The 26382-nt window shown below is 47.7% G+C and overlaps 1 protein-coding gene across 1 annotated transcript; it reads left to right on the top strand.

The window, feature by feature from the left end:
- On the top strand, nt 1–25751 carry LOC119185021 (cholinesterase). The gene is made up of 5 exons (XM_075867519.1): nt 1–362; nt 1378–1600; nt 17901–18086; nt 19094–19359; nt 25082–25751. The coding sequence occupies exons 1-5, from the start codon at nt 1–3 to the stop codon at nt 25230–25232; spliced, it is 1188 nt and encodes a 395-aa protein (XP_075723634.1). The 3' UTR covers nt 25233–25751.
- The last annotated feature ends 631 nt before the right edge of the window (nt 25752–26382 follow it).

Raw genomic sequence — 26382 nt, 5'->3', positions numbered from 1 at the left:
ATGTCGTGCTGTGACCCACAGATGGGCAGCAACAACAACCCTCAATACGACGGCCGCGCACTGGCCGCCCTGGGTGACGTAGTCGTCGTGGTACCCAATTGGAGGCTGGGCGTGCTTGGATTCTTTAGCCTGACTCAAAGTGACGACGTGCCCATCAACGTCGGTCTTCTGGACCAGGCGGAATCACTGCGCTGGATGGCAAGAAACGTGGACGCTTTTGGCGGGAACAAGTCCGACTTGGTGGTCGTTGGTCACGGCTCCGGTGCCTCGGCTCTCGCTTACCACCTGATGGTGGGCCAGGGCCTCAGTGATGTCGCTCCCATCGTCAAGGCTGTCTTTATGAGTGAGAGCCCAATGACAAGGTGAGTAGTGCATGCCTTGATACAATCCCTTAACTTTCCTCCACGTTTCCGTTGTATCTTGACCAGGTGTGAATTTTTGATGTGTTCGTACGACTGAGTTGACTTCCGATAAAAAAAATACGACAAAGCATAAGAAGGGTAGACGCCTAGCTGAATTCTAAAGGTACGTACTCTCAACTCCGTGATCACAAACATGCATTCATCTGAAATTTACATATTCATTTTTATGACATTGATAAGTAGATATTTCACCAGAACACCACCTCTGTTGTCAAACATTGAACAAAATCCTAGCCACTTCAATATTATTTGTTGTCCTGAAACACCCGTGCCTCGCCGACGTGTCACCATGATGTCTCCAGGAGCATATATGTCATCTCAATAAAATGTACTAATGAAAGGTGCTTTTTAAACAGCCTTGCCTTCATTTGGTTTCATTTTTTTTTCATAGTTCTGCTTCCATTGAGCCTCGTGACGGAATTTCATGGAATCTACGAGGAAAGATCGAAGGCTGGGGCCAGTTGCCACAGAAATTGCATCCAATAACCAGCTTAAGCCAAAGCATAAATAAGAAAAGTTATGGCGTAACAAGAGGGGCTTAACAACTGAACATACATTGATGTCTGCGTATCTGCAGCTAATCAGTTCAAAATTGTCTAAAACTTCGCTCTCCCACACGTCTTTCACCGGGCACAAAGCAGTGAAACAAGCATGAAAGTCTAGGAACAAGGTGTGTCATGTTAGCTTTTTAGCTGTATCTGTAGTGTCGTATCTTCAGACGTGTTTTAATGTATTCCTCCGAATAATGGCACTGATATGATTTGACGAAGAGAAGACCAGGTTCGTGTGTAAATGTTGGGTACGGCGAAATTCCTGTAGTTTTTGAAAGGCTACTCGCCCCTGGAAAAATTCATGTTGAACTCATCTTTCGTCTAGATCAGATATCAAGTAATAGTTTGCATTTAATGGCTCTTTGCTGACGAGAAATCCACTGACGTGCACAAACTTCACGCAGATATCCGGTGTTCAGTCGAGGCGGGAAGAGTCTCCAGAACGAGCACTGGAACACGTCGGTGCAACTTCTGTGCAAGGAGGCCGAGCCCAATTTGCTGAGCTGCCTGCGTAGTCTTCCAGTAGAAGAACTGCTACGAAGACAGCGCGCGGCCCCGCTAGAGCTTCCCCAGTTCTTCCCCGCGCTGCCTGTGATGTGGCCAGTCCACCTGTGGAAAACACTAAAGGTTAGCCCGGCACGCTTCCCGAGCGTCACGGTAAAAACTAGGCGGTATTCAATTCAGCACATAGTTGTATAAATACTCGCTGCATCACGAGAATGTTACTTGGAACGCATCAGTATGAAAAATGCGGTCAAATATGGGACAAATCGCATATTTCTGCCATTTACAGATTTTTTCGGGAAGAGTCTATTCCGCCCCTAAATATTTTCCTACAAAAGTTAGCTTTCATGAGAACCACGATAATAATAAGATTGCTTAGTGAGAGGGTTGCAGCTCAAATAAAAAATGACGAACTCTGAAGATTTTTGTGACTTTTGAAAAAGCCTGACTGCCAGGTAAACACAAAATTTCTGAATGTTTTAGTAACACAACTAAACAAAACCTCTTTAGTAGCTGAAGCACTGCTTCGAAGTTTCGCAAACAAATAGAGATTTTATATACATTTTTCTATTGTGCAAATTTTGCAAAAACAAGCGAACAGGCGCCATGGTCTTTAAAAATGTTTTTTAAGCAAAAACGTTTTGCCGCACTTCTCCACAAAAAGGGGTAAATTTTATCGGCAGAATCTGCGATGGTCGAGCGCCAAGTCTGGAACTTTTGGCATGGAATGATCCATATATGCAAATTAGTGCAAATTATGACGCAGCCCGACATATAACTACTAGAGGACCGGCGTTACTCGAAACAAAGCTCTTGCATATTGTTATTGTTCCCAGTATACCAAGGTCACCACTACTATTTTTACGTCAATGGCAATGAATTAGTCCCAATTATATATGTAGCTCGCCAGTATACTCAAGTGATTATTGAAAGATATATATATATATATATATATATTGTTACGAGTGACTGTGTTTATTTACAGATGAGGTGAAATGGCGTTTTGAAATAGCAGCGTACTTCTGAGACAGGCCTAGAACGCTTCCACCTAACCACACAGTCCAGGTGCCGCTCGAGTACTCTTCTTCTTCTTCCGCGCCCCATAGGCTTGCGCATCTTCGCTACATTTCCCCCGGCGGCAGACGAAGCTCGCCGAGCGAGTTAAACAGGCCTATGATGGTACTGCTTGAGGCGGGCTACGTGAACAATTTGCGTAGTGCGCGAACGCCGGTTATTGGCTGTGACTCGGGCGACAACGTAGTTCACGTCACTGAGACGAGTGACTATCACGAATGGGCCGGAATAGTTTGCTAGAAACTTCCGGTACAATCCTTTTTTACGGACAGGAGTCCACAGTCACACGTAGTCACCAGGAGAAAACTCTACGGGGATATGCTTGGCATCGTAGCGACTCTTGCTGTGTTCTTGCGACGACAATGTTCGAAGGCGCGCTAGTTGACGTGCTTCTTCAGCGCGACACAACGTCTGAGCGATGGACAAATCTTCCTGATGCGAGAAAGGTAATAGAGTGTCCAGAAAACTCTGTGGATTTCGTGCGTAAAGCAGAAAGAAGGGCGAATGTCCAGTAACTTCATGCTTGGCGGTATTATACGCGTAAGTAACAAACGGTAAGACGGCGTCCCAGTGCCTGTGGTCAGCATCAACGTATATCGATAGCATGTTCGTGAGAGTTCGATTTGTTCTCTCAGTGAGACCGTTAGTTTGCGGATGGTAAGGAGTGGAGTGGCGATAAGAGGAGCCACAGAGGCGCAAAATTTCTTCAACCACATCGGCCATAAATTGTCATCCACGGTCACTGATGACAACCCGTGGAGCACCGTGACGCAGTATGACCCGTTGTAACAGAAAAGAAGAAACAGCGGCTGCTGTGGCCGATGTCAGTGCGTCCGTTTCCGTATAACGCGTTGAATTATTCACGCACACTATAACATATCGATGGCCCGATGGGGTCTTAGGAAGGGGTCCGAGCAAATCGATGCCGACTTTTTCAAAAGGGGATGTCGGTGGAGGGATGGGCTGCAAATAACCTGCCGGGGCAGTGGTGGATCGCTTGTAGCGCTGACATATAGCGCAGCTGGTGACGTACTGTTTTGTGGCCTTCCACATTTTCGGCCAGTAGAACCTCTCACGTAGTCGATGTAGCGTACGTGTGAAGCAGAGATGACCGGATGTTATGTCATCGTGCGCAGAACGAAGGACAACCTGGCGCAGTGTTTCCGGCACCACCAGAAGCAAGGGGAGGCCATCGGCTGAATAGTTTCTTTTATACAGCAAGCCATTTGAAATTTTAAAGTGCTTGTCGACGTAGTTATGTGCAGCTTCGAGCAAGGGTTTCAGGGTAGGGTCGCGCTGCTGCTCATGTTTGAAGCTGCTGATATCTGGGAAATTGGACGAGACAGAAACTAAATAGTCATCAATGTCATTGTCGTCAGCATTGGTGTGTACTGAAGGAAGGCGGTATAAGCAGTCGGCATCTTTGTGACATCGTCCGCTCTTATAGGTAACAGAAAAGCTCTACTCTTGGAGGCGCAACGCCCAACGAGCCAGCCGGCCAGACGGGTCACGAAGTCCCACAAGCCAGCATAGTGAGTGGTGATCGGTCACTATTGTGAACTCGCGGCCATGTAGATACGGTCGGAACTTCTGAATGGCGAAGACGACTGCTAAACACTCGAGCTCGGTGACGGTGTAGTTCGTCTCTGCTCGGGTCAGTGTCCGACTGGCATATGCTACGACGTGCTGGCGGCTGCTGCAGAGTTGGACTAGCACAGCACCAACACCTAGCCCACTAACATCAGTATGAATTTCAGTCAAAGCATCAGGATCAAAATGCTTTAGGATGGGTCCTGAAGTCAATAAAAGCTTTAGCTGTTGAAATTCAGCCTCACATTTATCATCTCACAAGTACGGTGTGTCTTTATGATGAAGGGACGTCAGTGGTGAAGCAAGTTGTGCGAAGTTCTTAATAAATCGGCGGAAATATGAGCACACACCCAGAAAATTTCGCAGGTCCTTCACTGTTCGTGGTGGTTCAAAGTTGCGAACCACTGCGGTCTTCTGTGGGTCTGGTCGCACACCTTCTTTATCCACGAGAAAGCTTAATACGAGGACTTGACGTTCTCCAAAATGACACTTCTTTGAGTTTAAAACAAGGCCAGCTTCACGTAAGCATTCAAACACAAGCGACAAGCGGTGGTTATGCCCTTGAAAAGTCTTGCCGTAGATAATCACGTCATCTAAATAGCACATGCCAATTTCCCATTTTAGTCCACGGAGTACTGTATCCATAAATCTCTCGAATGTCGCTGGAGCATTGCACAAACCAAAAGGCATAACGTTGAACTCAAAGAGACCGTCTGGTGTTACGAAGGCCGTCTTCTCTTTATCTGCGGGATGCATAGGAATTTGCAATACCCGGAACGCAAGTCAAGAGAAGAAAAATAGGAGGCAGAATGCAGGCAGTCCACGGCGTCATCTATACGTGGCAAAGGGTAGACGTCTTTTTTTGTGATGGCATTTAGGCGATGATAGTCTACGCAGAATCTCCATGAATTATCATTTTTCCTCACTAGAATGACAGGAGCTGCCCATGGACTAAACGATTCTTGTATGACGCCCTTCTTTAGCATGTCTTCAACTTGCTCAGCGATGACTTTCCTTTCAGGAGGCGATACGCGATAGGGCTTCTGGCGTATTGGTGGTGCTTGGCCTGTGTAGATGCGGTGTTGCGTACGTGAAGACGGTGGCGTAACGGTAGACGTCTCGTCTTGGGCAAAGTCAAAGACTGAGGCGTAGCGTGCGATCACCTCCTGCAGCAGCAACCGTTCAGTTGATGGAAGTGACTTGTTAATCATACGGTCAATGCTGGCAGAATAGATGGGGTACGAGTTGGCGTGGAGTTTCTTAACATCCACCGACAGTTGGGGTGACCGTATGGTAAGAGTACTTTGCTCTTGAAAGCTTGCCAATTTAAGTTCTGCAGGCAGATATATGGGCTGCGCGGAAACGTTCACAGTCCACAAATCGGCACAACCATCGATGGTAAGCACGAGGCAACGAGGCACAATAACGTTTTTCTTAAGTGCGTTACTGAAGTTCGGCTCGGCTAAACCGTAGTAAGAACCCGCACAAGAACGCGAAGAGTTTGCACGCACAATTATTGCGGTATGTGAGGCCAAGCGGACGTCTTCACACACAGAAAACACTTCCAAGCAGTCATCAACGGTATCTTTCGTCAATGGAGACAGCAACACGGGACGAAAAATAATCCCACCACTACCACAATCTAGAGTTGCACCACATTCCCGCAAAAAATCTATACCTAGAATGACGTCGTGGGTTGCTCGTGCAAGCACCGTTATTTCAGCTCGAAACGTTTGATTTCCTACAGAAAGTAAAACAGAACAAACTCCAACCGGGCTCAACGTTTCTCCCCCTACGCCGCGGAACGTAGCACTCCGATTCCAAGCAAACGTTACTTTCGTGCCAAGGCGATTTTTAAAAGACATGCTCATTATGGAGACGGCAGCACCAGTATCAACTAGTGCAACAGTACTCACATTGTCTACAAAAACACTCATTTTGTTCTCAACCATCACAACACAAGGGGGTCTTGCGGAAGATGATTTTGTGGCCTCGCCCCCTTTGGTCGCACCAGTTAGTTTCCCAGTGGTGGTGGCATCCCCGAGCGGCGACGCGGAGACGGGGATCGCTGTTGGCGTGCGGGTGGTGGGGTAACGCTGCGGTCGGAGCAAGGCGAGTCAGCACGTGCTGCGTGTTGCTGTTGGAAAGAGCCCTAAAATGGTCGAGACTCGCCAGCAGGTACATAGGGCGTGTACACGTTGAATCGTGGAGCTCGCTGCTGGCGACGATAGCAGTACCTAGCGATGTGTCCAGGTAGCCCGCAGTTGTAGCAAGTACGGGTGTCGCGTCTAGTCGTCCCCGGCGAAGTAAACCTCGTCGTTTGATAAAAGCTGGGCGATGGTGGTCGAGGAGTGAATCGCTGTGACGCAGCTTGCCTGCGTTCCTGGTTTTCGAGTGGTCGTTCACTCTGTCGTTCGAACCGATCAGTGTAATTCGGGCGAGGCTCAAAGCAGCTCTGTCGCATCCGAGGTACCAGTGGTTCACGGGGCCGTTGGTCGAATGCACACTGATGGCAGACACCAGCGGTGCCCACAGCTCGCAGTTGAAAGAGTTCTTCCTTAACCACTCGTCTTATAAGGGAAGAGATGTCGTCCTGCGATGGAAGGCTGACACTTGCAATCGTGGGCACATTTTCAAGACGTCCAAATTTTGGTAGGATTCTCCTCCTCTTTAGCGCTTCAAACGCTCGGCAGTGTCTCCTTAGGTCGGAAGGTGTGCGTAAGTCTTCCTTGGTGATAAGAAAATTGCACACGTCTTCCGCGATTCCCTTGAGTAAATGACCTACCTTATCTTCGTCACACATGGTCACACTCACGATTCCGCAAACCTTCAAGACGGCCTCGATGTAGGTGGTGCATGTTTCGCCAGGTAACTGAGCTCTGCGTGAACGCGTTTGCTCCGCCTGCTTGACCTTAGCTGTTGAGTCACCAAAACACCTCTTCAGCTCGTCCACGAAAATGTCCCATGCGGTCAATGCACTCTCATGGTTGTCGAACCAAAGAGACGCGGTGCCGACGAGAAAAAACACCACGTTCTCGAGCTGCTTAGCAGTGCTCCAGTGGTTGCTGCGACTCACTCTTTGATAGTGCTTGAGCCAGTCGTCAACATCGTCATCCGGCTGCCCCGAAAAGGTCCTCGGCTGACGTTCCGACATGACGCAGCGATCTTGTCCTGGCGGGTGAGCGTGTTGCTCATCAGCAACGAGGTTGTTATGGCCTGCTCCCCCGTCCTCCATGTCTGGTAGCTGTGGTGGCAAGCCTGCCAAGCGTCTGCTTCGTCACAAAATCGGTAGAGCTTGGTCGTCCAGATCGATGTACCCGGCACCTTCCACCAAACTGTTACGAGTGACTGTGTTTATTTACAGATGAGGTGAAATGGCGTTGTGAAATAGCAGCGTACTTCTGAGACAGGCCTAGAACGCTTCCACCTAACCACACAGTCCAGGTGCTGCTCCACTACTCTTCTTCTTCTTCCGCGCCCCGTAGGCTTGCGCATCTTCGTTTCAATAAAAATTATATTGTAGTGAGGAGGAATGCCCACTGCTGCTGCGACGCTGCCCGTACATCCGGCTAGCTCTTGCTGCTTCTGTACCGACGCTGATACCGCTTTTGACCTTGCATTTACATTATATTTTGGTGGAGAGTGGTGCGGTCTTCCCCAGTCCTGGAACTGCGTAGCCGAAAGCGGCCGTCCGTCATGCCTGACAACGCTGTATTCACACCGCCACTGGCTTCGCCACGCAGGAGCTGTCCCGGTGCCCAGCTCTTGCGAGAACCCGACATCTTCAGCGGCACCGACGAGAAAGACGTTGAGGATTGGCTGGAATCTTATGAACGAGCCAGCGCTACTAACAAATGGGACGATCCCACAAAGCTTGGTACCGTGATATTTTATTTAACGGATGTTGTGGTACAGAAACGATGCCAAACCAAGCTGTGGTACAGAAACCAGGAGGCGGATATCCTCACTTGGGCTACCTTCAAAACCTGCTTCGCAGATGTTTTTGAACGCCCTGGTGTGCGCAAACTTCGCGCAGAACAACGCCTTAGAGGCCTGTCCCAATAAACTGGTGAGACATTCACCAGCTACATAGAGGACATCCTCGACCTCTGCCGGCTTGTCGACCCGTCGATGGCGGAAACTGACAAGGTGCGACATATCGTGAAAGGCATTTCCGACGACGCCTTTCAAATGCTGCTCTCCAAGAACCCTGTCACTGTTTCTGAGGTCATCGAGTTGTGTCAGAGTTTCGACGAGCTGCGATGACAGCGTCTTCTCACGCGACAACCTGACGTCCCGGATGACACCCTCTCAAGCCTGACCCCCACATCTGACCCTCAGTCGCTGCTATCTCATATCAAGGAGTTTGGTCGTGCTGAGGTCACTCGTCAGCTATCGATGCTATCAACAGCCGGCCAACCACCGTCACCTCTGCCAGCAAACATTCGCCAGGTCATCCAGGAGCAAGTTTGCGCGGCTCTGCCATCTGCCCGTGACACTTCACCATTGCCGAGCCCTGTTGCCTGTGCCGAGGTAAATGCACCTCTAAGCTATGCTGAAGTAGCGGCTCGACCACCTCTTCAGACTTTTACGTCACTTCCATAAGCCGTGCCGCTCCGACCCACCACTCGGTTCGCTCAGCCAACGTCCGTCCAGACTAGTGGACAATGGCGTACACTCGACAATCGCCCAATATGTTTTGCCTGTGGGCTACCGGGCCACATTGCGCGATACTGCCGTCGGCGCGTCCCTGTCTACCGCCAGAGCTACGACCAGACCTTCGAACATGCCCTTTATGTGCCACCGCGCCCTTCCTTCACAGGCTCTCAGCCCCCCAAACAGACGTCATCGTATGCCGACCACCACCCTCCTGTTAACCGCCGCTCGCCATCACCTCGACGCCGCTCGCCATCACCGATGCGTCGTCGTCCTTCATCGCTGGGGCGGGAAAGCTAATTGCCGCTGTTCCAGAGGCAGGGACTGCGTCGCCAGCCAAAAGACCAAGGCCTCTCACTTCACCAACAAATGTTCTGGACTTACATGTGGACGGCGTCGCTGCACTCGCTCTTGTCGACACTGGTGCCGCAGTTTCAGTGATCAGTGCTAGACACTGCCGCTTGCTCAAAAAAGTTATGACGCCACTAGAAAGTATATCACTTCGTACAGCCAGCGCAGATCACGTCACACCGGCCGCTGCCTGTACTGCTCGCATCGCGATTGATGGCCTCATTTATGTCGTTGAATTGCTAGTGTTGGATTCCTGCTCCCATGACCTCATTTTGGGCTGGGATTTTCTCTCCGCTAATAAGGCCGTCATCTACTGCTCTCGCGCTGAGGTGGCATTTGAAGTGTTTGACGACGCTCCATTATATCATGCTTATGAAACCGGGGACAAACTATTTGTTGCTGAAGACGTCGTCATACCGCCGCACTCTTTTGCCCTTACCATGCTGTCCTGCAACTCTCTCGCCGAGTCTAGTGCCCTTTCCACGCCATCTGCTCTTTCCGTTCGTCGCAAGTGTTCGCCGCTACCTTATGCCCTTCTAGAACTTCATGACGGCTTCAGCAGACTGCTCATCTCAAACCGGTTGTCATGTCTTGTAACACTACTTCGGGGTGAGTGCGTCGGGCGTGTTTACAGTCTCGACCCTTCTGCAATTATCGACATGCCGGCTGGTCCTTCTGCCGAACACGAAGTCGCCGGAGTGACCTGTGCCTCTTCGCCGCAGACTACTAGGCCAGACGTACTGACCAGCTCCATCGCCGACACGTTAACCGTTTCGCAATGTGCTCAGCTTCTACGACTGCTGAACGAATTCCGTTATTCCTTCGACTGCTAGCAAACTCCCCTCGGCCGCATGTCAGCCGTGTGTCACCGCATCAACACGGGTACCAATGCGCCATTGCGTCAAAGACCCTATCGCGTGTCCGCAGCCGAGCGCCAGGTTATCGATGACCAAGTAGCTGACATGCTCAAGCGTGGCGTCATCCAGCCTTCGAACAGCCCCTGGGCATCTCCAGTCATTCTCGTTAAGGAGAAAGATGGGTCAATTCGCTTCTGTGTTGACTACCGTCGTCTTAACAAAACAACTCAAAAGGACGTTTACCCGTTACCGAGAATCGACGATGCCCTTGACTGCCTCCAAGGTGCGTAGTTGTTCTCTTCTATTGATTTACGGAGTGGCTACTGGCAAGTCCCTCTGGCACCTGAAGATCAGCCTAAGACGGCCTTTGTCACACCTTATGACCTTTACGAATTCTGTGTGATGCCTTTTCGTCTTTGCAACGCACCCGCAACATTCGAGTGGATGATGGACAATCTTTTGCGTGGCCTGAAGTGGAAAACATGCCTGTGCTGTTTAGATGACGTGATTATATTTTCACCGGATTTTCCAACGCATCTCCGCAGGCTAGATGAAGTGCTGCAGTGCCTAACTGACGCCGGCCTTCAGCTCAACCTGAAGAAATGCCACTTCGGCGCAAGTCAGCTCACCATCCTCAGTAATGTTGTATCTAAAGAGGGTATTCTTCCTGACACCGCCAAGCTTCTGGCAGTTGCAGAGTTCCCTAAACCTTCGTCTCTGAAGGATCTGCGCAGCTTTTTTGTCCTCTGCTCGTATTTCCGCTGCTTTATTCGGAATTTCGCTATGATCACCGCCCCCTTGACTGAACTTCTACGTAGTGGCTCGAAAAGTTACGCTTGGTCACCCCCCTGTGACGATGCTTTCGAAAAGTTGCGCCACCTGTTAACCTCACCGCCAATCTTGCGTCATTTCGACCCGACTGCTCCGACGGAGGTACACACCGATGCCAGCGGTGTTGGACTCGGCGCCGTGCTCGCGCAGCGCAAATCGGCATTCCAGGAGTACGTTGTCGCATACGCAAGCCGTACCCTCACCAAAGCGGAGAAGAACTTTTCTGTGACAGAGAAGGAGTGTCTGGCAATCATATGGGCTCTAGGTAAATTTAGACCGTACCTATATGGTCACCCTTTCGACGTAGTCACCAATCACCATGCGCTTTGTTGGTAATCCACGCTGAGGGACTCTTCTGGCCGTTTAGCTCGCTGGGCCTTGCGGTTGCAAGAGTTCGACATGCGTGTTGTCTACAGGTCTGGCCGACGTCACACTGATGCCGACGCTCTATCACGCTCACCTATGTCCTCCGAAAGCTCTACATGTGTATCTGCCATGGACGAAATGGTTGCGTTCCCAGAAAACTGTGACAAGGCGTCTGAGCAACAAGTATGGCTGGATCAGCTCTCTTCTGCGATTCCTTTCAGATCCGCCGACTTCTCCATCTTCTCGAACGTTGCGCCGTCAAGTGGCTCACCTTGAGGTACGCGATGGCCTCCTTTATCGCAGGATTTACAAGACTGACGGCCGAAAGGGGTAACTGGTCATAGCTCGCCATCTTCGTGCTGCAATATGTTCAGCCTTCCACGCTGACCCTCAGTGCGCACATGTGGGCATCTTCAAAACACGCTCGGCTTTCCTCCCGGTTTTATTGGCGAGGCATTTACACCTTTTGCGCAAGTACATTCAGTCATGCCCGCAGTGCCAACGACGGAAAGCTCTGCCTCATCATACCTCTGGTCTGATCCAGCCAATCCTTTGCCCAGTCAGTCCTTTTGACCGCATTAGGATCGATCTGTACGGGCCTCTTCCATTCACGGCTTCCGGAAACCGTTGGATTGTCGCTGTCGACTGTTTGACGCGATACGCAGAAACAGCCGCTTTGCCTGCTGCCACAGCACGCGACGTATCATCTTTTCTCCTGCGGCACTTCATTCTCCGTCACGGCGCACCGCGTGAACTTCTCAGTGGCAGAGGACGTGTATTCCTCTTTGAAGTCGTCAACGCACTCCTTGCCGAATGCCGTATCATTCACCGGACTACCACCGCCTACCATCCGCAGAAGAATGGATTGACGGAAAGATTCAACCGTACCCTAGGGGATATGATTTCAAAGTATTTTGCCTCTGACCACTCCGACTGGGACCTCGTTCTGCCTTTTGTGACATATTATTATTTATTTGACAATACTGCTAACTCCTGGTGGAGTCGCCGCAGAGTGGGGTTACAATAAAAAATGAAGACAATACAAAGCAAAGAACCAACACAATTAGTTAAACAAAACAGGCGCACAATGTGTAATGTACAGGCGCACAATGTAAACAGGCGCACAATGTATAAAGAGAAAACCAGAAACAAAAACGGACACCCATTCAGGCCGAAATATAAGGCGAAAGGCAAGCAATGCATAAGAAAGGAACTCCACACAATCAACCGGCAAGCAATGAATCGAACAATTCCACACTGTTGGCCTCAACGGTGGGTGCATCCAGGGCGTTCCACTCATCGATCGTTCGCGGAAAAAAAGAATACTTAAAAACATTATTAGCCGATTGATATGGAGTGATTGAAAAACAATGTCGCATTCTGGTATCATAACCTGTTGAAAAATGCACATAATTGGATATACTGCCGTTGAGATGACCTTTAACTATTTTAAACATAAAACGTAATCGTGCGATTTTATTCCTCGCCGAAGTGTGCTTCAGATTAGCCTTAGCCACTAAGCCTGAGACCGAGACCCTATCGTAGCGATTGAAAATAAATCTTACGGCTTTGTTTTGGACTCTTTCTAGCTTATTAATATTAGATTGTGTAAAGGGGTCCCAAACAATATTAGCGTATTCTAGAATAGGTAAGACAAGTGTTTTAAATGCTATAAGCTTAGTATCACAAGAAGAATGACGAAGGGAGCGTTTTAAGTAATGCAGTTTCGACATTCCTTTGTTAGTGATCTCTGTTATATGATCATTCCAGCGCAGGTCGCTACGAATGTGAAGACCAAGGTACTTGTAGTGCTCGACGCGAGATAGGATGGTACCGTCAATTGTGTAGTCAAATGAGTGTATATGTGTTTTATTTGCGATAGACATGACAACACTTTTCTTAAGATTTACTGACATTTGCCATGTATTGCACCATTGAAAAAGCTGATGAAGTTCCCTGTTCAGTTGCAGTTGATCATTAATAGAGTTAATAACGGAGTAAATTACACAGTCGTCCGCGTACAACCTAATTTTTACATTACAATTGTCAGCAATATCATTGATGTAGAGTAAGAATAATAATGGTCCTAACACCGATCCTTGGGGTACTCCCGAAGAAACCGGAAGCATGGTTGAAGTAGCTTGATTAAACGAGACACACTGTTTTCTAGAAGTTAAGTAAGACTCTATCCAGTTACAAATTGTACTATTCTTTAAGATGTGCGAAACTTTAAGTAGTAGTTTTGGGTGCGACAGTTTATCGAACGCCTTGGTGAAATCCAGAAAAATAGCGTCAATTTGAGTATGATTGTTGATCGCCGAAGCAAAGTCATGAATTACCTCAACTAGTTGCGTGACGGTGGAGAACCCATGCCTGAAACCATGCTGTGCAGGTGATAAAACTGAGTTGGCTTCCAAGAATTTCATAACATGCTTGTAAATTACGTGCTCCAATAGTTTACAGCATGTACAGGTGAGGGCTATTGGTCTGTAATTGGCTATCAGGTGTTTATCGCCTTGCTTATGTAGGGGTTTAACTATCGACGTCTTCCAGTCATCAGGTAAAAGACCAGTGGACAGAGATAAGTTATAAATTAATGTAAGATACTTGGCGCACCATAACGCGTACCGCTTTAAAAACGCATTGGGTATTTCATCTGGACCAGGACTTTTTTTTATATTCAGGTCTAACAATAAATTAAGTACCCCAGATTCTGATACATCTAAATTTTCTATAGGGGGCAGATCACTAAATTTTTTATAAAAAGGGGAGCTTCCATCATCTGTGACAAATACAGATTTGAAGTAATCATTAAATTCACTGGCAATTACAGTAGCATCAGAGGTAGAAGCATTATTTACAATGAAGGTATCACAGTTTGAGATCACCGGTTTTATGAACCTCCAAAAAGAGGCAGGGGACTCTTTTATCATTTTACTCAGCCTAACATTGTAAAAATTATGTTTCTCTTCTCGCATCTTAATTTTAAGTTCTTTAGATACACTTAAGATTTGATTATGAATATTTGTGTTATGGTGGAGCTTTTTTTTAGCTTTCTTCAAACGCTTAACCTTCCTTTTTAAATGAATAATGTCCCGTGTAATCCAAGGATTGGATACGTTAGTTTTTTTAGTTCTAAGGGGTACAAAAAGTTGTATGCAAGCATGGACCATGTTTCTAAATTTTACCCACAAAGCGTTAACATCACATGTGTGAACACTGCGAAAGAAATCGTCGTAAGATGATTCCAACATTTCCAAAATAGATACATCATCAGCTCTTGCAAAGTCATGAAAACTTATAACCTTAACATGTTTCGTCGCCTTTAAAGAAGGAAACTGTACAAGCACCGCATGATGGTCGGAGATGCCATCAACTACATCACACTCAATAGTTCCCGGAATGTTGCTTCGAACAAAAACGAGATCCAGAATGGATTTAGACTCACCGTGAACACGTGTACAATCCTTAACTATTTGTCTTAGATCAAAGCGAAACGCAATGTCGATAAGTTCTTCACCACACACTATATCATTATTAGAAGCTGAAAATGTATTCCAGTCGATTCCCGGCAAATTAAAATCACCGCAAAGAATAAGCTTTGTGTTTTGCGATATAAGGGAAGCTATAAATGCTTTCAGCTCTTCCAGGACTTTTACATCTTCGCCGGGTGGTCTATAAACTACTCCAATTACTAGGCATTCGTTTTCAAAAAACAATTTGCAGAACATAGCTTCAGCTCCAGGTGGCTCGGACAAGCGTACTACTTTTAAGCCTTTTCGAAACAGAAGTGCCACTCCCCCACCCCTGAAATTCCTATCTCTCCTATGAGCGCAAAACTGAGGGGGCGTGAATTCGCTATCGAAGACACCGTTGTGAAGCCATGTTTCGGTTAAGGCGATTACGTCAGGATCGTGAATTGAAGTTAAGTGCTCTAAATCGAGGCCCTTGCGCACAATACTTCGACAGTTTGCGTTGAGCAGTTTCAACGAAAAGGGAGGGTGCTGGGGTCATTGTTTTGCGTTTCTAGAAACTGCAACCTTATCGTTAGATGCTTCATCCCAGGTATACAGAGTTCCATTGATAGACACCTTGTCGTAGGAAAGTTTAACCCGATCCCCGCGTTCTCTGTGTACCCTGGTACAATCCCACAACCTTTTTCTTATGTTCCGTACTTTTTCTGAGTAATCTTCGGTCACATACATACCAGAATTTTTTAGTTTGCCACAGTTCTTTAGAATTGATTGTTTTTCTCTATAATCAAGTAATTTAATAACGATTGGTCTCGTTTTGTTTGGGCGTTTTGATCCAATCCGGTGACATCTTTCCATACCATTTATAGAAAGCTGAAGCTTTTCTTGAAAAAAATCCCTAGAAACACATTCACACAGAGATGACAATGTTTCATCTGCGGGTTCACGAAAACCGTGAATAATAATGTTATTGCGCCTGCTGCGATTTTCGAGATCGTCAACTTTATCAGCAATAGAGGCAATGCTTTTATCTATGCTCTGCATGTGGGATTTCATAGAAGCAAATTGCTCCTGAGCATTGGCAATCGGTATGACCGATGCCTCCAAGGAATCTAGCCTGTCTTTGAGCTGAACTAAGGTGTCCTGTAAAGAAGTCTGCGCCGTGCTATAATCGTTCATACGGCGAATTATTTCCTTTTGGCCTTCAAGAACGTGAAGTAGTAATTCATGATCACTTTCAGAGTCTACTTTTGAGCTGCGCAGTTGGCGTGATACCTTATCATCATTAGGCCCTGGGTTTTGCTCAACGTCACCGCACAGTAATAGCACATCAAAAAAGAAAGAACTTAACGAACATAGTAGACTACAAAATGCACATTTTCGCTTCTGTGGGCAAGGCAGCAGGACAAGAAAAGGATCATTGCTTCGAAAACATTTAGCACCGCTAAGGTAACTGACCTGCACAAGGAAAAAGACGTGCTTGTTCAGCATAGTTGCAGGCACGCTGCCGCCTCGCCCACAGAAGATGCGCAGGGGTGGCGGCGAGTATATAAGTCCTGGGCCGGATGACGTCACGTGAAAGGAGGTGAAGGCATGGCTCGCAAGTGCACACGAGGCGCCTGGTTGTTCGATGAAACTGCAGTAGTTCATGAATGTTGAATTTCCGTGTACTTCGCCAGATAGGGCACGAGAAACGTCGGCTGGGCAGAAATCCTGATCGGATGCCGGCATAGGGCTGGACGAAATGGCGACCAGCATCTGCACAAGGAAAAAGACGTGCTTGTTCAGCATAGTTGCAGGCACGCTGCCGCCTCGCCCACAGAAGATGCGCAGGGGTGGCGGCGAGTATATAAGTCCTGGGCCGGATGACGTCACGTGAAAGGAGGTGAAGGCATGGCTCGCAAGTGCACACGAGGCGCCTGGTTGTTCGATGAAACTGCAGTAGTTCATGAATGTTGAATTTCCGTGTACTTCGCCAGATAGGGCACGAGAAACGTCGGCTGGGCAGAAATCCTGATCGGATGCCGGCATAGGGCTGGACGAAATGGCGACCAGCATCTGCACAAGGAAAAAGACGTGCTTGTTCAGCATAGTTGCAGGCACGCTGCCGCCTCGCCCACCCGAAGCCGCCCGAGGCACGCTACCGCCTCGCCCACACATATGCCTACAATACTGCTCCACAGGCGACTACGGGCTTTTCACCATTTTTACTGTTATATGGCCGAGACCCTTCCACCACACTAGATACCATTCTGCCCTACCACCCCGATTCCTCCGAGTCCACGCCCGTCTCTGAAGCTGCCCGCCGCGCCGAGGAATGCCGTAAGCTCGCGCAGTCGATCACAACCATCGACAAATGGAGACAAAAATCTTGGCGTGACAATAACCACCCGTACCCTAACTTTGTTCCGGGCACTCTTGTGTGGCCTTGGGTTTCCGCTGTGCCTACAGGCCTTTCCTCGAAGTTTTTTTCAAAATACCAGCGACCCTACCGCATTGTCTCGCAGACTTCACCAGTTAACTACATCGTCGAACCCGTTACGCCATCCACAGACCAGCGCTTTCGGGGACGTGAAACTGTTCACGTACAGCGGCTGAAACCTTATTACGATCCGCTCGTACTCTGTTCACCGTGAGTCGCCAGGATGGCTCCTTTTCTGACGGGGGACGAAGCGTAGTGAAGAGGAATGCCCACTACTGCAGCGACATCGACACGTTGGTGCGAGGCACGAGCTAAGACTGCCTGGTTGCTGCTGCGACGCTGCCCGTACATCCGGCTAGCTCTTGCTGCTTCTGTGCCGACGCTGATACTGCTTTTGACCTTGCATTTACAACATAATATATATATATATATATATATATATATATATATATATATATATATATATATATATATGAATATAAAATACGTGTGTGTGTAAGGGCACAATGGCGCCAACCTAGTGCTTTTGTATACGCTCAATTTGATGCAAATGCAGACAACATTAGGCGTTAATGCGTGAAGCGATTACTGCATGCGTAGTCTAATGCAGCGTGGTAGCCCAAAAAATCTCAACAGTCGTTCAAAATAACAATAATGCAATGATAGCTGCCTTTGGCTTCGATTTAATTTCGTATTTGTTTGTACCCATCTGCGAGTCCGCTTTCCTTGGTCACGTTTATTAATTTCTGCATAGAATTTGTCCTTGCTCTGTAGAGCTCAACGGGGAATTCGCGGTCACGCAGATACCTGACAACGTGACGGTTCTTCTGGGATTCTCGGAGCACGAAGGGTCGGACCTGATGGATTTCTTCCAGCGATTCTTTCGGTTGGACAACGAAACGAACACGGGCGAAGCTGTGCGTACCATACTGGCGCTGCTCAGCTTCTCGTCGGCAGAAGCCACTGACATCATGGACCAGTACTTTAAGGTGCGCCATCCTCTAATCTCGACATGTCCTTATCTAGTATATGAAATAGCCAAGGTACACACCTTCCGAAAAAGCCCGAGGTTGTTATTGCGGACCGTCACAAAAACGTTTCATAACAGTGTATTGGCCTCGGTTATATATACATAAGAAAAAACTACCAACGAAGAGTGTTCTTCGTGGAGGCTCGGATCCCTGAAATACTTAATTCAATGTTGTTGCTATACTAAAAATGTTGTGCAACAGCGTTTTGCAGGTAAAAGTAAGCAAAGACAGTCATTTAATGAAATGTGTCATAATTTTTAGCGGCACCTTTCCAATACAAGTTTCTTTCGGGCATCGTCTGCATTCGTCAGTAAGTGACAGAACGAAATGTTGTCATATCTCCACCATGACGACGCGCATTCCGACCCACTGCAATGGTCTCAGGACATCGCTTTCTTCTTTTTCGGTTTTGCGCGGTGAGCATGGCGAAAATAAAGGAACTTCATGCGGCCGCTTCTTAAAGCGCACAACTTGGTAACATGTCCCTTTTCAATATTCACCTTGTTAGCGCCGTTTCTAGGCGCGGCCACTAGGTGGTGAGCACTCAGATGGAGTAAAAATAGGTTCCTGCTGGAGTTAGTTACAGATAAGTCGTGCAATATATCTAGCGAGCCTCGAAGCTTTTATTAAGTGTGGGTGTGCATGCATTACGTAATAAATACGGCTGTTAAAGGGGGGCACGTAATGACCCGTGAATGGTATACGTGCAGATTCGCTAACCGCGTTGGTCTGACGCACTCAGTCGCTATAGGTGATGGCTTAACGCAATGTTATTGCCATCGTGCACGGAAATATAAAAATATTTTTAACCATTTATTAAGAATCACGCAAGGTAGCGGACGGGTTATTAGAAGGCACAATATGCTACGTGCTAAACAATCAGGCGGTTGTCAATTTTCACTCTGGACGATGAAATCTACTTGGTGTATATTTCACTAAATGGTCTCGGCTCGGCGCATGCGCAGGACGCCGTGACCGCCAGTTGGGCCGAGCAGCTGTTGTCTGACCTACTGGCCGTCTGTCCCGTGCGCTTCTACGCGGAATACCTGCGTAAATCTGGCAACTGTGTTCTTGGATACGTGCTTCACCGCCAGAGTGCGGACGAACTACCAAGAGACTACGCTGCACGACTTCTCTTCGGGTCCCCTTTGGTGCTGGGCGCATCCTCTTCGGAGGAGAAGGTTTTAAGCCGAGAAGTGATCATGCTATGGGCTACTTTCTTGAAGACTGGGTGAGTAGACGTGAACGGCTCAAATGAGGTCTGGTGCCCTCAACCCATGAAGGCCCACACAAGAACTACTGGTCGACTTTTATTGAAATGTCGCACATTTATTTAAATACTGCAGGTGAGAACACTTGCGAATTTTCATAGAGTTTCAATTTTTTTTTCAGAAGTTACTATACGCACTCCAGAATACTGTGAGGAGGTTTATGAGTCGTTAAAGACAGCGACGAGACAGCGTGAACAACCGTCCAGCGATCGGCACAGCAACGAACCGAAGCACGAGCCGAGAGAGCCGGGCGTTGGCGATGCTGCTCGCTGCAGGCACATCTTCTTCTTCACAATCGCCCCCGCTGAAAAAGGAGCCATCCTGGCGACTTAAGAAGTTTCAGGCAGAGGCTCATGGTACGGTTTCAGTCGGGAAACATGGACGATGTCACGTGAACGCCGGCGCATGTCGTCCGATCGGGAAACTGGTTCAATTAGAAAATTAACCGGAGATGTTTCTCCAAAACGGTGTAAGGCCCCTCGTACCGGGGGACAAGTTTCGAGGAGAGTCCCGGTGTTTGGTGTGGGATGGCAAGCCACACAAGAGACCCTGGGGCATAGCTGGGATCCGGAAGAGAGGTGCTACGGGTTTCTTTCTGGCGTTGTTGCTCTTCCGAGGTGAACGCACGGGCGAGCTGGCGGCACTCTTCGGCTTGTCTAGCAGCATCGGAGATAGGTGGACACTCGGAAGCATCAGGACGGTAAGGAAGTAGGGTATCAATTGTATGGGAAGGCTCACGTCCGTAAAGAAGAAAGAAAGGTGAGAATCCCGTGGTGGTTTGTATTGTGGTGTTATACGCGAACGTGACGTATGGGAGAACACGGTCCCAGTTGCTATGATCAGATGCCACGTACATTGAGAGCATATCACCTAGCGTGCGGTTGAACCGTTCCGTTAGTCCGTTAGTCTGCGGGTGGTATGCTGTTGTTTTCCGATGAATGACGTGGCATTCCGAAAGCAGAGTTTCGACGACCTCGGAAAGGAAAGCGCGGCCTCTGTCACTAAGGAGCTCTCGAGGTGCACCATGTCGAAGGATAAAGCGTTGCAAAATGAAAGAGGCGACATCCTGAGCTGTAGCGCTCGGCAAAGCGGCTGTTTCGGCGTAGCGTGTCAGGTGGTCAACCGCCACTATAATCCACCGATTACCATCTGGTGTCAATGGAAGGGGACCGTAGAGGTCAACGCCGACGCGATCAAATGGCTTGGCAGGGCATGGAAGTGGCTGCAATGCGCCAGTCGCACGTGGCAGTGTTGATTTACGTTGCTGGCAGTCAGGACAGCACTGCACGAATTTACGTACAAAATTGTACATGCCGCGCCAGTAGTAGCGATGGCGAAGGCGTTCATATGTTTTGAACACTCCGGCGTGGCCACATTGCGGATCGTCGTAAAGGGAGGCACATACTTGCGATCGTAAAGTGCGTGGAATGACCAGCAACCACCGGCGGCCATCGGGAGCGTAGTTGCGTCGATGAAGAAGTTGATCGCGGATGGCGAAATGGAAAGCTTGACGTCGGAGGGATCGAGATACTGGAAGATTGGGCGTGCCAGATAAATATTCGATAAGAGAGGCGATCCACGGGTCACGACGTTGTTCGGTGGCAATCGAGTCGAGATTTAGTGATGACAAGGTCTGGAGGCAAGTGTTTCCGCACGTCTGATCTGGTGGTAAAGGTGAGCGGGACAGAGCATCAGCGTCAGAGTGTTTGCGTCCGCAGCGGTATACGACGCGAATGTCGTACTCCTGGATGCGGAGTGCCCATCGCGCAAGGCGGCCAGAAGGGTCTTTCAACGTGGAGAGCCAGCAAAGCGCGTGGTGATCAGTTACTAGATCGAACGGGCGGCGGTATAAGTACGGCCGGAACTTTCCAAGCGCCCACACCAGAGCCAAACACTCTTTTTCTGTCACGCTGTAATTAGTTTCGGCTTTCGTCAGAGTGCGGCTAGCGTAGGCTACAACGTATTCTGAATAGCCGGGCTTTCGTTGAGCGAGGACCGCGCCTAGCCCGACGCCGCTGGCGTCGGTGTGCACTTCGGTAGGAGCCGTCGGGTCGAAGTGGCGAAGAATAGGTGGGGAAGTGAGCAGACGGCGCAGAGTAGTGAAGGCAACGTCACATGCAGGGGACCAGGAGGTGAGGTTCACATCACTGCGAAGAAGCTGGGTTAACGGTGACATGATAGATGCAAAATTGCGAACAAAGCGCCGGAAATAAGAGCATAGGCCTACAAAACTGCGAAGTTCTTTCATACATTCTTCTTCACAATACATTCTATTCACTGGGCTGTCGACGTAGCAACCAGAAAGCTTGTCGGATGCAAGAATAGAGAGTACGCGAGGCTCTTGTGAAACACCAAAATTGACTTGGCCCATGTAAATTCCTTCATTCTGCTAGGTACAACAAGGCTTGTCTGCCTAAAGTGAAACGACTTATAGAAGAGAAAAGAGTGAACCGAGTCAGTATATCAGAGAAATTCGGATTATCTTGCTGCAAGCTCTGGCATCCGAACTTTTAATGAAGGAGACCAGAACATTCTCTTGCGTATATATTTTCCATTCCCAAATACAAAGTGTACTTTGTTAGGTACACTGGGTTCTGATGGGCTAAATGGTCATGAACCTCCGCTCGAGTTAGGAGAAATAAGTCTACAGCGGAAAGCAGGCGCTGCTGCGCACAGCTCAGCCAAAAGTCGCAGTTGTGCATGCGCTCTCTTCAGCCCGCACTCTTGCTCTTCTACGGTGGGCGGGACGCCAGCTGTATGTCGTCATATCAGCAGATTGCTGCTATTGGTCCGTAGCTGACGTAAACCAAAAGCGGCATTTGAATGAGATGTGGTTCCTGCTACGGCGATCCGCCTCGTGCCGGCACCGCGCTCCACTCTGCTAACATTACGCAGTAGCCTCAATGTGTAGTGTTATCGCACCCACAGGCATAGAGTTTCTTAATATACACTAGAGGGAACTCTGGCGCTAGTGTCTATGGGAGCTGCAACACATGGCACTTCAGCGAGCATAGGAGTGATGGGTAGTACACACATTTGTCTAATTTTCGTACTTCTGGCCTGCTTCTGGCTCCGTGTGTGTTCGTGTGGCTTGGAGCTGTTTTTTCACGAAAGCATAAATTAGCAAATGTTCACAGTTTGCGCTTCACAACCTTATTCTTTTAGACTTACCATTTCGAATCAAGTAACTAAGTTCAAAAGGGTTTGTTTTTTCTTTCAAAACAAAACCGTAACCAGCAATAAATGAAGCCGCAAGTACGATTCGCCGCCCGCAAGTACGAAGACTCGGCAAATGTGTGTACTACCCACTATTCCCATGGTCGCTGAACGAGCGCAGCGCCAGAGTGCCCTCTAGTTAAATTTGGGAAACTCTATGCCCACAGGGACGTGCACAAGAACCACAACGAATGCGTTTCATTGCACATGCTCGAGGTTATGACGTGTGCTGACGCATATTCTTTCCCTCTTGCGATCTTTCCTTGTGTAGCGCGCTCGTGGGGATAAGAGAATATAACGCACTTAAAATTTGCGAAGGGTCCCTTCAACTCCGCTCGTCCTTGACTTAGTGTAGAAACTTTTGCGGCAATTGATTTGTGAGACTATTAATAAACTCTGACGCGGCATTGACTCGATAGTTCCTAATTCATTTAAGATTGCATATTTGTTTTATTTCTGGTCGCTTGACAGAGTCATCTGTAGCATTGGATATGTGGCACCACGCGTACAGTGGCTGTTGAAAGTTCAAGAAACAATAAAAAAAACAACCACACCGTGGAACCTGCTTGCGCTTCATATTTCATAATTTATAATTTGCAAAAATATACTTGTTGCTGTTGGCTGGGCTCAAAAGTGGCCTCCTGTTACCTTTAGATTAGGCGCTTCAAATTTATAAGATCACAAATAAACCTAACCGTTCACCACTCTGTGCCACAAGTTTTGTTGCCTTCTCTCCAGTAGTGTAATTAGCTCAAATAATGAATGGAACCCGGATGCACGGAATACAGAGAATAAGGCAGGATGTAGGATTAACACAACATTCTAGTAAACCATCGAAATTGTGAATTACTCTGCGATCATTGCTCAAAACGTTTAGAGAAGCGGACATGAAATCATGAAGCACATGCTACATTCCCGCTTGTGCGCTGCACCCACTGAAACTTCTATGGATATGTCAAGTGATTAGGGTTGATGATTAGTGCATTGAATTATTGAAATGTGTGAATCAAAGACAAATAGTGTCACATTTTAACCAGGAATTGAACGTTAAAGTGCATTCGAATGAATTAAATGTGAAATTACACCACGATGACAGGTCTGAGCATGTAGTATACCAAAGGTAATGTCTGGAGGGCCAAAGCAGAAGTAATGGGAAGTAACAATGCATTTCAATGATAGCATCAAACTAATTTTGTGAATGGCTTGTTAATGCGAATATTTCTATGTTCTCGCTCATTTTAATTGAAGAAACTAAATTCATGGATTACCTTCGGTTGAATGCCCTGCCGTGGTGGTTTAGTGGCTAAGGTACTCGGTTGCTGACCCGCAGGTCGCGGGATCAAATCCCGGCTGCGGCGGTCGAATTTTTTTAGGAGGCGAAATGCTTAGGCCCGTGTGCTCAGATTTAGGTGCACGTTAAAGAACCCCTGGTGGCCAAATTTCCGGAGCCCCCCCCCCCCCCCCACTATGGCGTCTCTCATAATGATATGATGGTTTTCGGACGGTAAACCCCATATATATATCAATTACTTTCGGTTGGACGCAGGTTGCACAGGCTGAAAATTGAAAACGTCACAGTTTCACCGAAAGGGCGAAGCAATGAATGCGATAGAAACGTCTTCGAATATGTTTACGAAGCAAGGCTAGCATTTTTTTGACCCATAATATTTGTAGTAAACAAAATTGTAGTACCTGCGGTGCGGCCACAGTATATGACCACAACAAGGCTCGTGCGTAGTGACGGCGTCGATATACGAAGTGAGGGTGGCAGTCAACTTAATTAGATCCGATCTTACGTAACTCCAGAAAATTCTGGTATAAGAGAGATCACGGCCGCTCCAGGTACACTTTTAGCACCGTTTTTTTCTTGTTGAGGGCGCAGCCCGTAGAACCACCCGCCTGCTACGGGGGCACAAGTCACGCGCTGATAGTTACCGGGATAACGCGGCAATGGTAAGCGCCCCCTGCTCCCTTGTTCGCTCACGAGATAAGCGCACGCGCAAACGAGCGCGGCCGGAAAGGCCATGTAAACTCCGCAGAAACAGGAGGCTAGCGCATACTTCCCCGTATATACATACATATACATACATATACATACATATACATATACGCGAATGACAGTGGCGGTGACGAAAAAAAAAACAGCCGAGACTTTCCATATAAATGCTATCGCAATAAAAGAATGAAACTGCCATGCCCACCTTCATTTGTGAAGATCATGGAGGGTCTTCGGAATAATTAATCACACCCTATATCATAAGAACACGAAGATCTGGATGATTACACGCTGTAAACGCTCGACGAATTGGTTTAAATATCTCATTGCCAACCCGTCAGGAATTTTTAGAACGCCGCCTGGGAAGCATTTCCGAGAATTTCGTCGATGTACAACGTAGAACTAGATTAAAAATGAAGGGTCAGTCGTTTGTAGCCTTGTGCAAATTTAGTTCTTTTTTTTTACCGCAGACTGATCGTGCCGGCAAACGTCTCCTTGAAGGTTGGGGAGACAGCGATCGACATGATGTCCTTCACGCACCCATCAGAGAGCTGGACGCCTGACCTGCGTAAAGAAGAATGCGAGAGACTCAGGCCTCACTTCTCGGCTTTTATGCAGTGACTGACGAGACTTGACCGAGCAGCTGCTATTTGTGCAGCTGTAACGATAACTGCGGGACGTTGAACAGTCAGAGAACTACAGTTGTCTGGCTGTTCGATAATTCTTGTTGCTTCTTTTAGTGTGTCGAGAATATGTAAAATCGTGTTACTCAATTCCAATTGCCTGTAATATATATATTTCTCTCGGCATGAAACAAGTTGTGGCGCATTACTTTGGTGCGAAAATTCAAGTTTAAAAACGCTTTTTTTCAGAATTCATGCAACAGGGGCAGATGTTACTCTATAAAGGCTCTTCTCGGTATACTGTATATAGATTTGTGAGTACTGGGTAGTGGTGCGTATTTCGTACACGGTGGTTTTGTAGAAAAGAAGAGTAGATTCGCAGACAACTTAACTGAAATCAACTTTATTACGTCCTGAACGCGACAGCGTCACGCACTTGACTGAGCCCCAAATACAGCGAGACAGAAGCGTAGATCACCGTAGTGCTGTCCAGCACATGCTATGTTCAAGAATGTTTCTTTTAAGACCATCGACAGCAAGCTAGTGGCAAATAGTGCATATACAAAGTCCGCCGTTAGTGTCATGCTGTCCATTAGGAAAACATTGTTGAACAAAGCGAGTACTTTGTTTAGACCACACATACATGCTTTCCCTAATCATTGACGTGTCCGATAACTTGATAATTGAACAATCACCCTAATGATCATTGGCTTGATCATTTGGGTGGGTTCACTGAAGTACGTGTAGTTAGATGAAAGGGCAATTACAAAATGTATCTGGCTTCACTTTCAAGGGACAGTGCAGTAAAACGATTTTTCGCGCATCAGTAAAGTGCACTTTCACAATCCCGAAAGCTCCACTCATGCCTCGACACCTTGAGATTCCCGCACGAACACCATGACGTATAAAATTTCGAACGCGTCTACTGGGTTCTACATAGCTTCCAATCGATAAAGATGAAGTACATTGTAATCTGCTGGTGCCGCAGACATAGCATGCCAATTTTGCGAAAATTTCATTCAACCAATGGCAGGAAAGTACCAGAAATACATTTCAAAATTTCTTACGTCACGCGTGGAGATTTCGCGTGAAATTTAAAATGAAAACGTAATTTTCTTCGCTAATGATAACTCGTAATAGTGAAACGT

This window comes from Rhipicephalus microplus, chromosome 1, assembly GCF_043290135.1.
Source record: "Rhipicephalus microplus isolate Deutch F79 chromosome 1, USDA_Rmic, whole genome shotgun sequence".
Taxonomy (NCBI): domain Eukaryota; kingdom Metazoa; phylum Arthropoda; class Arachnida; order Ixodida; family Ixodidae; genus Rhipicephalus; species Rhipicephalus microplus.
This window is presented reverse-complemented; position numbering and strand designations above follow the sequence as displayed.

Excerpts from the sequence above, each read along its gene's own strand:
- LOC119185021 (XM_075867519.1), top strand. The coding sequence starts at position 1 with ATGTCGTGCTGTGACCCACAGATGGGCAGCAACAACAACCCTCAATAC. Across the intron at positions 363-1,377 it reads AGTGAGAGCCCAATGACAAG|ATATCCGGTGTTCAGTCGAG; the intron begins GTGAGTAGTGCA and ends AACTTCACGCAG. Across the intron at positions 1,601-17,900 it reads ACCTGTGGAAAACACTAAAG|ATACCTGACAACGTGACGGT; the intron begins GTTAGCCCGGCA and ends GCGGTCACGCAG.